The 15,890-nt window shown below is 42.1% G+C and overlaps 2 protein-coding genes across 2 annotated transcripts; one reads left to right on the plus strand and one right to left on the minus strand.

The window, feature by feature from the left end:
• Positions 1 to 133: 133 nt before the first annotated feature.
• Positions 134 to 1,267, minus strand: LOC129253118 (anthrax toxin receptor-like). The gene is made up of 6 exons (XM_054891372.1): positions 1,119 to 1,267; positions 934 to 1,053; positions 775 to 843; positions 664 to 705; positions 496 to 591; positions 134 to 381 (listed from the first exon to the last, which is right to left on the minus strand). Coding segments are annotated over exons 1-5 (336 nt in total). The 5' UTR covers positions 1,222 to 1,267; the 3' UTR covers positions 134 to 381; positions 496 to 589.
• A 7,930-nt stretch (positions 1,268 to 9,197) lies between these two features.
• On the plus strand, positions 9,198 to 14,173 carry LOC129236468 (TATA box-binding protein-associated factor RNA polymerase I subunit B). The gene is made up of 5 exons (XM_054870882.1): positions 9,198 to 9,495; positions 11,396 to 11,591; positions 11,662 to 12,283; positions 12,363 to 13,493; positions 13,550 to 14,173. Exons 1-5 carry the CDS (start codon positions 9,282 to 9,284, stop codon positions 14,138 to 14,140), a joined length of 2,754 nt encoding a protein of 917 aa, XP_054726857.1. The 5' UTR covers positions 9,198 to 9,281; the 3' UTR covers positions 14,141 to 14,173.
• Positions 14,174 to 15,890: the final 1,717 nt, after the last annotated feature.

The following is a 15,890-nucleotide window of genomic DNA, read 5'->3' on the forward strand; positions in this document are numbered from 1 at the left end:
GGACTGATGACGAGCCACTTTTTGTAGCTAAACTTGTATTTTAAATTTTCCCATGAATTAATTCATGAAACTTTTTGACGAAGCTGGTATGTACTGAGATGATCTCCCGACGTAGTAATGTTTACTTTTTTCCTTTGTTTTCTAATGCTTCTGTTATATTATAATACAATATTCTGTAGGTAAATATTCTTATTAATCTAAAAATTTGAACAGGCAACACTAATAAGAGTTAAGGTTATGCTAAAGTAGAATTGGGCACAAATTGACGAAAGAAACGCAAGGTACCACTACGCGCTTCCCAGATCAGAGGTCCTTTTGCATCAACATCATCATCATCATCATCCTGTGCTGGCGCGCTATTGTTGTCATCAAAGTTATCGGCTGAGTAAAGAGTGTAGAAAACATTAGTTAAAATATGATAATTATCGATTAATTGTATTAAAAATATTAATTACAATAAATGCAGGATATGGCAAATATATTATTGAAACTTACAAGTAAGAGGGAAGAAAGGATTTTCACACTTTGTTGGTTGTGATGCATCGGCGTCTACTGCGATTTTGAAGTGATTAACTGTTGAGCATAAGAACTCTGTGGTATAAAACGATGTTTATAGTGAAATTATGTTTGCATTCTAAAATACCAGCAATTTCATTTACTTACAAGAACCGAGAAGGGCACGGCCAGTGAAGTTACCTGAAGGAACTGCGCAAAGTATCAAAAAAAGGATAATTCACTTAAGGTAAGCAAACATGATTTTTATATAGTACTTACACAAAAATGGTAAAAGAAATGGTCTGAAGGGACGGCCAGTAAAGTTTCCAGTTGAGTTGAATGAGCCAACTAAATATTAAAAATTAAAAATTGAGGAATAAATATAAGTAGGCATGAAAACCAAAAGCATAGCAAATTTGTATGTATGTAAGTACGCACTTGGGAAAGGTGCGAATCTCGGAAAAGGCCTTAATGGTCCAAAGCCAGGACTTGGTATTGGTGGTGATGGTGGAAATGGTGGCAATGGTGAAAGTGGTGGTTCCTCGCTTGCATTCTCTTCTACATGAATATAGAAAAAGTATTTTATGGTAGAAATATATGGAAAGTAGCATGCAATAATTTACCTTCTTGAGTGTCCGTTGCTGGTTTGGCATTTACTTGTGGTGTAATTGCCAGTGAAAGCAATACACCAACTAAGCAAAGAGGTAACAACAAATAGAGTTTCATTTTGTAATCACTGCTGTTCGTTGTAGGTACTTTTAAATAATGAATAAGCCTCACAAAAAATAATGGAATTTATACAAGTTTTCTTAACCACACATTGTCAATTTCGTGAGCTCTTCAATACCGTTAGGTAATGTAATCAATCATTCGAGAGATAAGCCCGACAGTTGATTGACATTGTTGCTTAAAAACAAATATTGAGGATACAAATGAAGGTTACATTTCCAAACTTAGGAATTTCCTATACTAAACAACTAATGGGCAATGTATCTAGAAAAATAAAAAACTTATACAAAAACTTAGTTACAAACAAGGCGCATTCATTAAAGGTGGTAGCACTAGACCAACAACAATATTTTGTACGTTTGATTGTCAAAGCCAAAGTACAAGGTGGCGCAAAAGTAACCTTGCGATGTTTTTTGGCTGTAATTTAAAAAAAAAAATGAAAAACTTTGATTCTTCTTGTGGATTATTTTTATTTGGTCTTTTAATTTGTTTTTACATCAAGTCGAGAACATGACGTCATGTAAACGGCCGCCGCCACAGTTGATTGCCATTTGAGCCCTTTTTATGGCATTTTCCATCACTTTGGCCAAAACCTCCGGCGATAGGTCCTCACATTCTTGACGGATGTTGTCTTTAAGAGCTGCAAGAGTCTGAGGCTTGTTGACATAAGCCCGCGACTTCAAAAAGCCCCACAAAAAGAAGTCTGGAGCGGTCAAATCAGGCGATCTTGCTGGCCAGTGCAAATTGCCAAAACGGGAGATTAGGCGCCCGGGAAATGCATCCTTCAGCATATCGGTTGTGGCACGTGCAGTGTGTGCCGTTGCACCGTCCTGTTGGAACCACATGTTTTTCAATCCCAATTCATCAAGTTGCGACAAAAAAAACTTGTTGATCATTGCTCTGTAGCGCTCACCATTCACAGTAACCCTTTGGCCCGCGACGTCTTCGAAGTAAAAAGGTACGATGACTCCTCCAGCGAAAACAACACACCATACAGTGACTTTGAGCGGGTGTAATGGCTCGTCGTGGGTTGCACGCGGATTTTCAGTGCCCCAGAAGCGTAAATTTTGCTTATTTACGTACCCGCTAAGATGGAAATGGGCCTCAACACTCATGATTATTTTTGATGAAAAATCATCTTCCTCTTGGTGGTGATTAAGGATGGCTTGAGCGTATGTTAGACGCGATTGGCGGTCAGCAGCTAACAGCTGATGCACCGTCTGGACTTTGTACGGAAACTTCTTCAAATTTGTGTACCAAAATTCGCTGTAAAGACCGTCGATTGATACCCATTTGCGTGGCACGTCGTCTGGTCGATGTCGACGGCGCTTCCATGACATCCTCGGCTACAGCAGCAATATTCTCTGCAGAACGCCTACTCCGGGGTCTGCCACGCCTGGCAGCATCTCGTGTTGTGCCAGTCTCTTCGAGGCGAGCGGCTAAACGTCGCAGTGTTTCACCAGTAGGCGTTGGACGGCGAGGAAATCTGCGACGAAATTTAGGTTGTGCCAAAGTCACCGACCGATTATTGGTCAAATAAATAGTCAGCAATATTCCGCGATCTGGAGCAGTGTAGCGTAACATTGTTTATTAACGTGTATTTCGCATGTGTTTACTACACAAATGTCAAAACAGAACTGACATTAGGGGCCAATCGCAAAATTTATAGCATTTTCTGAAAGGAGGATTACTTTAGCGCCACCTGTTATTTGCAAAATAGAAATCAAAAAATTAATTCGCCCTGATTCATTCTGGACACGGCGAAAGAGAAAACCCAAATCATCTGATTTGCCGATACCACCTTTAATAGATTCGCCTTGGTTACAAACAAACGGAGTGTAAAGCGAAAGATTAATTTCACGGGTAAAACGAATATCAATAGCAGACCAAAGTAATATGTGGCGTAATAAAGGAGCTATTCTTATTCTAGTCATTCAATCCCTCATGGGGGGCGGGGCTATTCACAGAGTTGCATATTACGGAAAGCTCTCTGACTGCTATGTGCTTGGGCATTCTCTGTTGGGCGATTCCTCTGTTGGATATTCCAAGCTGCTCACAACCTCCAGCTTCAGCCAAGTGTTCCCTGGATAGCTTTTTGATTATAGTCATGAAGTGAACTAATGTGAGAAGGCAACAACCAAATGGTTGTAAGGTGAGCGTGGACACCTTAAACTCCACCACTTTCCTGCTTTCGTAAAGTAGGGTGCGTCGGGCTAATGATCCTACCGGAAAAATTATTATAATACACTCAAGAAACGGAAACATGCCTCGGATTAAAACTCACAATTGCAGAAGTTCTAAAGGATTTTCCAATAAGAGGTGTTATTGGAGGTCTTTTCCCGTAAAAAATCAATGGTTTCGTTGCTTGTGTGTTGAAAATAAACGTTGTCCAGATCAATACCATCCAATTCCGGCCATAAAAAATTGTTAATCATCTCTCGATAGCGCAATTCGTTCACCGTAACTGTTGCTCCAGCTTCATTTTCGAAAAAGTAAGGTCCAATGACTCCACCGGACCATAAACCGCATCAAACAGTTACACGTTGAGGATAGAGAGGCATTTCCACAATCATCTGAGCCCCAGATCCGACAATTTTGCTTGATGACGAAGCCACCGAGGTGGAAATGGGCCTCAACACTCAAGATGATTTTTTGATGGAATTCCGCAACATTTTTATGCATTTGAACGTCCCAATCTGCAAAGACACGACGTTGTTAATGATCGGCCGACTTGAGTTTTTGTGTTAACTGGACTTTATAAGCCTTAAGACCCAAATCTTTATGCAAAATACAGTGTAATGACGATTGTGGAATGCCCAATTCCAAAGAAAGACGAGAAATGGACAAACCTGGGTTTTCTTCAACACTCTCGGCTACAACAGCAATATTTTCGGCTGTTCTTCCCACAGCAGATCGAATATTTTCACCAATTTCTGCATTGCGGTCCGACAAGGTGCTTCACGATGACCCAAAAATGTTCAAGTTTTACGAACCGCCAAATTTTAACCATTTTTATAGTGAATTTTAATAATTCCAATGCGTTGTTTAAGCGTTTATGGTTCCATTTTTATTAATGGCGTAGTTTCTACTTGTCAAATATCAAAAAGTGACAGCTTCAAAAGTGACATCTACCGAAATGGCCGGCTATTCAAAATAACACCTGTTATTGGAAAACCCTTTAAATGGGCTGCAATGGAGGCTAAACCAGAAACTTAGTGACCTATGTAGATTACGCTAACGACATATGTTTTATGACTCACACATTAGCTGACACCACTGCAAAACTTCGCCAACTAGAAAATAATGCACGCGCAGTTGGTCTTAAAATAAGCTTCACAAAAACTAAACTTATGAGAATACAAACGACAAACACATCTCCTCTTGAACTTACTACCATCGAAAACGCCATCATTATCAAATATGTGGATGAGTTCTGCTACCTCGGTAGCCAAATAACAAAAGATGGTGACGCAGTTGCCAATGAGGCAGTTCGTTTTTTTTAAAGTACAAACTGCGTTTCATAAACTTAACAGACTCGATCAGGCGATCTCGCATCCTGACATTAAAAACAAAACTTAAAATCTTCAATACCAGCGTTAAATCGGTCCTCCTATATGGTTCTGAGACATGGCTTGTGTTTGATCACTTAAGTCAACGTCTTCCAACGTTTATCAACAATTGCCTCAGAATTATATGCCGTATCTTTTGGCCGAGAACTATCTCCAATATGGACCTTCTTCTGCTTATTAAAAGCTGCCCAATTAATTCAGAAGTAAAGAGATGAAAATGGAATTGGATTCGACATACTCTTCGTAGAGAAGACGATAATGTTGCCAAAATGGCCTTTTAATGGAGTCCGCAAGGAAGTCGACGCAGAGGTCGCCCTCGTCAATCTTGGATGCGCAAAAGCTCTCTCGAGAGGCCTTCCCCCACCACATGGAACCAAATCAGACACATAGCGGCTGACAGAAATCGTTGGCGAACATTTGTTTGCGCCCCATTTGCCAGCTTACTTACTTACTTACTTAGGTGGCCATAACAACCCGTTACCGAGTTACGGCCGACCTCACTAGCTCTCTCCGGGCGCCTCTGCTCCTCGCGCGCCTTCTCCAATTCTGTACACCAAGCGAGCATAGGGTTTCCTCCACCTGGTCTTTCCACCAGAGCAATGATCTTCCTCTGCGTCGGCTCCCTTGGACTTCGCCCTCGAACACCTTCTTTGCTGGAGCTTCTTCATCCATACGCACGACATGCCCTAGCCAACGCAGGTGTTGGATGGCGATGCGTTGAACTACGTCAATGTCGGCGTAGAGCTCATACAGCTCGTGGTTTATTCTTGAACGGTAGTCTGCGCCAACGCGCACAGGACCGAAGATCTTACGAAGAACTTTTCTCTCGAACACCCCAAGAGCGGCTGCATCGCTTTGTGACACTACCCATGCCTCTGTGCCATAAAGCAACACGGGTATGATGAGCGTCTTGTAAAGTGTCAGTTTGGTCATGCGAGAGAGGGCTCGACCTATTAGCAAGAGTGATTCTCCGTTTGATCACCAGGCTGATCTCGTTGTTGCTGTTAACGGCGGTGCCAAGATAAATAAATTCTGGCACAACTTCGAAAGTATAGTTGTCCGCAATGACGTGCGTTCCGCGTTGTAGACAGCATATACTTTGTTTTACCCTCGTTCACCGCCAGACCCACTCGTGATGATTCCTTCTCGATAGCAGAAAACGCAGCTTTGACATCTCTCTTACAGCGGCCGATAATGTCAATGTCATCGGCGTACGCAAGGAGCTGGACACATTTGTAGAAAATAGCGCCATTACGATACACACCTGCTTTTCGGAGCACCCCTTCCATCACGAAGTTGAAGAGGTTGCATTACAGTGGATCACCTTGTCTGAAACCTCGAACGGTACTGAATGGCTCGGAGAGGTTATTTCCTACCTTGACGGAGCTGGTTGTGTTGCTCAACGTCATTCTGCAAAGCCGTATGAGCTTCGCTGGTATACCGAACTCAGACATGGTGGCGTACAGGCAATCCCTTATCGGGCTATCGAACGCAGCTTTATAGTCGACAAAAAGATGATGGGTGCCGACTTGCTTTTCATGGGTCTTTTCCAGGATTTGGCGTAATTTGAAAATCTGGTCGATGGTGGACTTACCACTTCTGAAGCCGCACTGATAAGGCCCGATCAGTGTGTTGGCAAACGGCTTAAGTGTTCCACATAGGACGCTAGACAGAGATGGTTAGAAGACTGATGCCCCAGTAGTTGGTGCAGGTCGTCGGATCCCCCTTCTTCAGTACCGGACAAAGGACACTGAGATTCAAATCGTCGGGCATGCTTTCTGCTAGCCATATTTTGCAGATGAGCTGATGCATGCTCCCTATCAGCACATCGCCGCCAGTCTTGAACAATTCAGCGGGCAAGCCGTCAGCGCCAGCCGCTTTGTTATTCTTGAGCCGCTGAATGGCAACTCTGACTTCGGCATAACTAGGTGGTGGAACGTCCAAATTATCGTCGATTGGCGGTATCGGGTCATCTTCTACTGGGTCGGAATTGTGTGCGTCATCGCCAGCAAGTAAATTGCAGAAGTGTTCCCTCCATATGCCCAGTGTGGACTGTGTATCCATAACCAGATTTCCGTTTTTATCTCTACAGGCTGATGCTCCGGTCTTAAAACCTTGTGTCAGACGCTTGACTTGTTGATAGAATTTTCGAGCATCATTCCTGCCCCTGTACTCCTCTAGCAGCTCACGCTCACGCTTCTCCTGTTCTCGCTTCTTGCGTCTGAAGAGGCGCTTCTCTTCCGATCTCTTTTCCCTGTAGTTATCTCGAACGGCCCGCGTTGCAGCTGACTTCATTTGTAAGCTGCGTTGTTCGCTGCAGTAGCTTCGCGACACTCTTCGTCGTACCATTGGATTCGTTTAGGTGGGCGTTGGAACCCAATGGTTTTTTCAGCGGCAGCTCGCATAGAGCGGGATATACATATGTGCCCAAAGTCCGCCTGCGTCTGCAGGTAGAGAATCGTGGAGGAGCAACTCCGAGAGGTGAGCGGAATAAGTTTCGGCAGTCCGTTGTGATAGCAGCTTAGCGACGTCTAGCTTTCGTTGCGTAGTGGGGCGCACGTTCTTCGCATTGCATAACCGCATGCGTATCTTGGCTGCGACAAGATAGTGGTCAGAGTCGATGTTCACTCCACGGAACGTTCGCACATCCTGCACACATGAAGCATGCCTTCCGTCGATCACAACATGATCAATTTGGTTGCGCGTTCTTTGATCAGGGGACAGCCAGGTGGCCTTATGGATGTTGAGGTGTTGGAATCTGGTGCTACTAACTACCATGTTTCGCGCCGCAGCGAAGTCGATCAGCCTTAGACCATTGTTCGATGAGGTCTCGTGGAGGCTGAACTGACCGACAGTGGGATCGAAGACAGATTCTCGCCCAACCTTTGCGTTGAAGTCCCCGAGTACGATCTTCACGTCGTGGGCTGGGCAGCGGTCATATACTTGCTCGAGTCTCGCATAGAAACTGTCTTTGATGGCATCGTCCTTTTCCTCCGTTGGGGCGTGCGCGCAAATAAGGCTTATATTGAAGAACCATGCCTTGATACGGATTGTGGCTAGCCTATCGCTCACAGGTGTGAACCTAGAGACGTGGGACCGAAGCCTCCCGCTTACAACAAATCCGCATCCTAATTCGCGCCGCTCCGCATGGCAGCTGTAGTAGATATCGCAGCCTGCTTGCTTAGACCAGCCTTGTCCTGTCCATCTTATTTCCTGGATGGCGGTGATATCAGCCTTAATTTTTTCGAGAGCTTCCGCCAACTGGATAGAGGCACCTTCCCTATTTAGGGTTCGGACATTCCAGGTACATATCCGTAAATCGTAGTCCGGTTTTCGTTTGCGATGGTCGTCAACGTTGAGGGGTTCATTATCCGAGGCTATTGCGGTCTTCACTGGTTGTTTTTGTTTTCCATGGCGGGTCCCAAACCCAGCGCTCAACCCAAATTTAATGTCCTGGGGGGACATTCGTCTCACACATTCGTTCACTGCCCGGCGGGTGCTCAGCAGCTATCCAGGATGGCCAAGGAAAAGACAGGATGAAATCCAGGGAGCTGTGTATTGACTTGGATAAAGCAAGTGACAAGGATAGGTCTCTGGAGTTTGCCATGTTAAACCCAGTCAAAACCGTTGCCTTGTATTGCTAAATCCCATACATCCAGCTAGGAGCGATATATTAGGCATTATGATATTTTTCTTAAATAAGGCCAAGCGTTAGCAAGTGGCGAATAGATGAAGCAACTGGTATAAATGAACATATTTATATTGGCAACGCGGGAATAAAGTTGCTTTACATTACTTCAAGGCGAATTGAGTATCTATGGGGGCGCCGTTAAAAAACAGTTACTTTATTTTCCGCGATTTTGACAAGTCTGACGTCAGCTCCCTTCTCAATACAAAACAAACACAAGTAGAAGAAATTACTTGTTGTTGAAATTTCAGTGAATGGCTTGCTAATATTGTGATTTGTGAGATTAAAACTAAACAAACTAATGCAAACGAAATGCCGCTTATTGAATTGTTACAGCACAAATTCACACAAATTCGTTTTTATGCAGGAGACGCCGTGGTTAGAAAGTGTGTGTGTGGGCGTACAAATTCTTGTGTTTGCTTGTTTCCATTGATTTCGCCCACGCTTTTTGTTCACAAACAAATAATTCCCATTCCTTTCGTTGTATTTATTGATGGACTCTTAGGACACGGCGAATTCGGAAGGCGCAATCTTCTTCTATCATTCTTTTGTATTCTGTTTTTGAAATTTGAAAGCGTAATTGTGAACTTCAATGCAAATGTAAACAAACAAACAAATAAGCCAACAACAAACATGCACGAACTTTATCATTCCTACAAAAATTTCACAAGAAAACAAACAAATCAGCTGGTACCTCTAACATGTGCAAAGTAATTCATTGTAACTGGTCGAAGCAAAAAAGAAGAAGAGTGTGAAATTGAAAAATTTAGATTTGTTCCTATTAAAATATCTGCATTACAATGGAAGATGGTGCTGAACTTATAACTGATCAAAATTTGAGTTGCAAAGTATGTGGAGAACGGCAATTTACCCTACGTGAAGGTTTCTATTATTGCCAGGAATGTGGAACAAAGCAGGAGCAAGTGCGCGCTGTCGAAGTGGAACGCGATGAAGACTTCCTGCAGGCTAAACACGTGAAAAAGCAAAAAATCCATGCCGTTAAAACTGAAAAACGTAATTTACAAACTCACTAAATCTTTACCAGAATATATTCTAATTATTTATTGGCATAAGTGCAGACCAGAAACTACTCTTTCCAAAAACAAAGGTTGAATTGATTTTAAAGATTTATACAGCATTTGTTTTGCAAATAAATGGTGTGTGTGTTAGTATGTGAAAAGGTGAAATATTGATCCGAGAAACTCCTTGTACTCAGTAAATTTGCTTTAGTTTATTAAAGAAGTTAACATTGGACTTTAGCATCTCTTCCACACCAGTGATCTCACAGACTGTGTAATACACTGCCTTTTTGTAGGTTTTCATCCCGCCATTTAAATAAAAGTGAAAAATAAAAAAAACTCCATACCATTTGTGTACTGTTGTTGTTGTTGTAGCAGCAAAAACATTCCCTATACATGTATGCGGAGTGCTGCTGAAGTGACAGTCCTTGGCCGCATATATACTAAATCGGGTCGTTCCGATAGCGCATAAACGAATATGATGATGATAAACGGTTCACTAGACAGGGCTAGTTTACTGGGGCGGCAGCCCTTGGTCGGGAAAACCCCGAGTCATTCCGGTGACGTAGAACCGGCTGCCATGGAGGAGGACTGGTTGTTGTTATAGCAGCAAAAACATTTCCCATACAATCGTATTATGTACTGATTTGCACTTCCTATGTCGTCCGAGGACCTACAGCCGGAGTCCAAAGTAACCAATTTTTTAACGAAATTCTTACTTAAATATATATTGCAATATTTTGAATGGAAGGTAATTCCATTTTCCATATTAATTACGCAAAGAAAAGGCAATTTTTTAATTATTCTTATTATTTCAATGTTATGCCCTGGATCACATTCCCTAATGTCGGGCAATATGTCTCATTAATTTTTTTAATGTTTCCTTTTGTGATGTGAAATTTCGAAAAAAACTAAATATGAACTACAATTTAATTCGTTGCTTTGAGCTCCCAATATAAAAATACGAAAAACGAATAATTTGAATTTATTTGAATTTGAATTTATTTATTACTAGTATAGGGTGATCAATCATGAAGTGCTTTTTTCAATAGTTAAAAAAAAAAAAAAAATGTAAATTATGTTCAAAACCTTTATTTATCATTTGAAAGGACATTCTTTGACATTTACTTTTTGAATATGACTTCATTCAAATGTTGGCCGCAACTACGCTTAAGGTGGTCCATTCTGAAGGTCCAATTTTCAATCATTCGACTGGTATGTCGTGAATAACACGCGTAATGTTGGCTTCCAGAGCTTCAATCGTAGCTGGTTTATCAGCATAGACCTTGGACTTCACGAAACCCCAAAGAAAAAAGTCCAAAGGTGTGATATCACAAGATCTTGGTGGCCAACTCACAGGTCCTAAACGTGAAATCAGCTGCTCTCCGAAATGACTTCTCAATAAAGTCATTGTTTCACGAGCTGTATGGCACAGAACGCTGATTTTCATAATACGGTTGAACAATTTGTAGACGTTGTTGCGGTGTGAGTCTTTCCATGATGAAATGCCAATCGCTGTTCAACAAATCCACGATGACAGTTGGCCACAACTCGCGCGCGATCTGTAAAAAAAACGCAAATGAAAAAAACTCCTCTTAATTGATCACCCTATATAATAATACATTATAATTTACAATAAACTGTAAGTCCTACAGAGACTATAAAAAGTCTGTTCGTAGGCTAGTAGCATTTATTATATAATGACAATCTTACAAACTAAATATAACATTTAACAAAATAAGTTTTGTATGTAACATACGTAACATACATTTGACTTACTAACTAACTAACAACAAACTTACTTATATCTAGCGGTTCTATGAAGAACATAAAATAATTTTTTTTTTTTTTTTTTATTTTACAATGAAATATTAATTTATATTTTTTGTCTACAGCTAATCTCACTTCTTGGGAATGTTATAATTATATACTTCGCGGTCTCGTCAATGATCTGCTGTCCCTTGGCGCTAAGGAAGAGTTGAAGTTAATGACCCTCCAATTGTGGGCCGCTTATTTGCGCCGCAGCGAAGTGGCCTTCTTTAACAAAAAACGCGTTGAATTACCTAAACTAGGATTTCGGTTCCTACAAAGGTAAGCACTTTCAATACAATGAGAGTCTATATGAATTCAGCAACTCTTAATAATAATACTTTTACTTCAGAGATGCTTCTGCTTTGTACAATCACGCTCATAAACGTCGAGCCCAGAAGCGTAAGCGTCGCAGAACTGATGACTCGGGCGCATCCATGGCAAGCAGTGAATCGGCAAGTGCACGCGAATTTCGTAGATGTCGACGAAAATTGGATGAGTCTTCGTACAGCCTAAATTCATCCTTAAGTTCTACGGGTGTATCACAGACTACCATGTCTTCGGCGAATACCTCAAGCACCGGCACCACAAGTCACGCAATTAAATTACAGTTTTCGGCACGTGCCCGAAAACGTTTAAAAAAACGTATGCCAGTAAAACATATTGAAAAACATGCGTTAGATGCTGAAGGTAATTTGAATTGTCACAACATGAAACCATTGGCAAGATCAATAAATCGCACGGAGCACGCTTTGCTCACAATGAATGTACGACAAATCTACACTATACTAGGCATAGCGTTAAATTTAATTGGTGATGAAATACAGTTGTGTGATTTGGTGCGATTCATCGATGAGGAGCACATAAGCACGAAAAATGTGATAGAATACTTCCCGGAAAATATTGCGAAGCATGGCAAAAAATTGCTGCAAGAAATTCAGTTTTACAAATATCCTACTAAATATAGTGACAAGGTAAAAGTCGTATCTAAAATATTTTTACCTGAATCTAAATTCAATTTTTTTAAATATTTTTTAACTATTTTTATTCCAGGTGCTTCGAGAGCACATTGGTTTAGTTTCAAAGTTCATAAACATACGCGAATTTAAACAGCCTGAAATGATAAAACTAACAGAGCGTTATGTGACTGAACTAAATCTGCCACCAGACATATCCACTTACACAGAGCATCTAATAAATTTGCTGCCACCCAAAATGAGCACACGCGTTAGTCATGTATATCCCGCCTACGAGGCACGCACTATGGCTTACATAATTTTCGTGCTCAAGTTGTTATTTGGCCTCGATGGTCATACTGAGAATAAGGTATCGGACGCAGCAACTAAGGTCAATCACTGTCTGCAAAAATTATCTGAAGAAGGATGCAGCTCAAATGCCAAGCTCTCACAGCCGCCCTTACTATTTGTATGGAAGGATTGGGTAGATTATGTGGAAATGCGCAAAGTTATAGTTGCGCATTACAATTCAAACTTTTGTCGACAATTCAAGCAGCACCAGAGCACAGCACAACTTTTGAAAGAAATGGAAGAGGAGCAGCGAACGCAATTAGAGCAAGCTGTGCATACGGCAGAAGGTGCCAGCGTGGAAAATAATGCAAAAGTCAGCACTATGCATCGAATATTTGAACAATTTTTGGATGAATATAATGATGAATTGCCCGCAGAACACGTTGAATCGATCATCTTTCCACCGAGTCTAACACCAGCGCATGCCTACTTCAAACGCATATTACTGCATTGTTCTAATGCCGGAACCAGCGCTTCCTTCAAAATTCCAGAGTTTATGCGTACCGATCATATGCAACGCACATTAGCTCCATATGCGCACGCGAAGGAGCTGAAGGAGTATTTCAAGCAGCACAAATGGGAGTTGAAAGTACGGCGTATGCCTTCCGTAAGACAACGCAACAGTGTGGGCATATTTCGGCCAATCAACGAGTGTCAAGAGAGGAGTGGCAAGACGGTATGCACCAAAAAGCCTGATTTTAATATAACCGAAGAAAATTGGCTGCAATCTATTGTAGAAGAAGAACTTATAGAGGAGTTAGAGTTCAAAACGGAATATGATAGGTACGAGAAGAATTATATGAAGAAGCTACACGCAGAGGCTTTCAAGCGCCGCCAAGCTGCAGAAAATATAGAAGCTGACGAAAATACAAACGAAGTATAATAGATAATTTCCAGTAATGTTCATTTACTAATAAAAACTATTCATTTTAGTTTGCTTGCCCTTTTGGCGCCGATGATGAGGACTCAATACCACCACCACCGGAGAAAACTGTTACAGTTAACGAAGACATTGATGTACGGTCGATGCATTCAATTAATGCCTTCAGTGAATGTGACATGGAGCCAATTAAAAAAGCGGATTTACCAATTGTGCTCAAACCACATAGAGCGCTAAATAATGTGCACCTTTTTGCTGATCTCAGTGACGATGAAGCAGACGAAGTGACTGCAACCGAAGACGATTATAATAACACAACTGAAACAGCAGAGCGTACATGTACGTTATTGACATCGAATATGGATTGCTGGACCCTTTTGGGTTATCCACATCAGCTAAATGGTTGTCAGAAAAAAATATTAGAAAGCAAATTCTCACGTTCATTCTTTTGGCTTCTCGACACATGCGCACAGTCTATCAACGTCGACTGGTGTGTGATTTATGAGGAACTGTTAACTATCGAATTAATGTTTGCGTATGGTATTGAAGATTTGAATGGATTTAAAGACTGTGTGCGGTTTAAATACAATCATCCTATAAAAGATTTCAATATGTTAATAAATTCGTACAGAGAATTGTGGTGAATGAAAATAGCTAAATGAACGAGTAAAATGTAATTCTATGGTGTTGAGTATAATTATATATGTATGTGTGTAGGTAGTGTTACAAATTCTTCTTCTTCATCTTAATTGGCGCTATAACCGCTTACGCGATTTTGGCCGAGTTTAACAAAGCGCGCCAGTCGTTTCTTTCTCGTGCTAACCGGCGCCAGTTGGACACACCAAGTGAAGCCAAGTCCTTCTCCACCTGATCTTTCCAACGCAGAGGAGGCCGCCCTCTTCCTCTGCTACCACCAGCTGGTACCGCATCGAATACTTTCAAAGCCGAAGCGTTTGTATCCATTCGGACGACATGACCCAGCCAACGTAGCCGCTGGATCTTTATTCGCTGCGCTATATCTATGTCGTCGTAAAGCTCGTACAGCTCATCGTTCCATCGTCTGCGATATTCGCCGTTGCCAACGTGCAAAGGTCCAAAAATCTTACGCAGAATCTTTCTCTCGAACACTCCAAGCGTCGCTTCATCGGATGTTGTCATCGTCCAAGCTTCTGCGCCATACGTTAGGACGGGCATGATGAGAGTCTTGTAGAGTGTTAGTTTTGTTCGTCGAGAGAGGACTTTACTGCTCAGTTGCCTACTTAGTCCAAAGTAGCACTTGTTGGCAAGAGAGATTCTACGTTGGATTTCAAGGCTGACATTGTTATCGGTGTTAATGCTGGTTCCTAAATAGACGAAGTCCTTTACAACCTCGAAATTATAACTGTCTACAGTGACGTGGGTTCCGATACGCGAGTGCGCCGACTGTTTGTTTGAAGACAGGAGGTACTTCGTTTTGTCCTCGTTCACCACCAGACCCATTCGCTTTGCCTCTTTATCCAGTTTGGAGAAGGCAGAACTAACAGCGCGGTTGTTAAGGCCGATAATGTCAATATCATCGGCATACGCCAGCAATTGTACGCTCTTATAAAATATTGTGCCTGAGCGATTAAGTTCTGCGGCTCGTACGATGCTCTCCAAGATCAGGTTAAAGAAGTCACAGGACAGCGAGTCACCCTGTCTGAAACCTCGTTTGGTATCAAACGGCTCGGAGAGGTCCTTTCCAATTCTGACGGCGCTGCTGGTGTTGAGCAACGTCATCTAACATAGCCGTATTAGTTTTGCGGGGATACCAAATTCAGACATCGCGGCATACAGGTAACTCCTTTCCGTACTGTCGAATGCAGCTTTGAAGTCGACGAAAAGATGGTGTGTGTCGATTCTCCTTTCATGGGTCTTTTCCAAGATTTGGCGTATTGTGAATATTTGGTCGATGGTAGACTTTCCAGGTCTGAAGCCACACTGATAAGGTCCAATCAGTTGGTTGACGGTGGGCTTCAGCCTTTCACACAATACGCTCGCTAGAACCTTATAGGCGATATTTAGAAGACTAATCCCGCGGTAATTGGCACAAATTGCAGGATCGCCCTTCTTATGGATTGCGCAGAGCACACTTAAATTCCAATCGGCAGGCATGCTTTCATCCGACCATATTTTGCATAGGAGCTGATGAATGCACCTTACCAGCTCCTCGCCGCCATGTTTGAATAGCTCAGCAGTCCGTCGGCGCCCGCGGCTTTGTTGTTCTTTAGCCGCGTTATCGCTATTCTCACCTCGTTATGATCGGGTAGCGGAACGACAATTCCGTCGTCAACGATTGGGGTATCGGGATCTTCACTTTCTCGGTGACATGCGCAGCTGTCACTGTTTAATAGGTTCGAGAAGTGTTCCCTCCAT

This window comes from Anastrepha obliqua, chromosome 1 (genome assembly GCF_027943255.1).
Source record: "Anastrepha obliqua isolate idAnaObli1 chromosome 1, idAnaObli1_1.0, whole genome shotgun sequence".
Lineage (NCBI taxonomy): Eukaryota > Metazoa > Arthropoda > Insecta > Diptera > Tephritidae > Anastrepha > Anastrepha obliqua.

Bases quoted from the DNA above. Each gene is read 5' to 3' on its own strand.
- LOC129253118 (XM_054891372.1), bottom strand. From the start codon at position 1,221: ATGAAACTCTATTTGTTGTTACCTCTTTGCTTAGTTGGTGTATTGCTT. The intron at 1,054-1,118 runs GTAAATTATTGC...ATATTCATGTAG, and splicing joins AGCAACGGACACTCAAGAAG to AAGAGAATGCAAGCGAGGAA. The intron at 706-774 runs GTAAGTACTATA...TACTTTGCGCAG, and splicing joins ATTTCTTTTACCATTTTTGT to TTCCTTCAGGTAACTTCACT.
- LOC129236468 (XM_054870882.1), top strand. From the start codon at position 9,282: ATGGAAGATGGTGCTGAACTTATAACTGATCAAAATTTGAGTTGCAAA. The intron at 12,284-12,362 runs GTAAAAGTCGTA...TTTTTATTCCAG, and splicing joins CTACTAAATATAGTGACAAG to GTGCTTCGAGAGCACATTGG. The intron at 13,494-13,549 runs GTATAATAGATA...TATTCATTTTAG, and splicing joins CTGACGAAAATACAAACGAA to TTTGCTTGCCCTTTTGGCGC.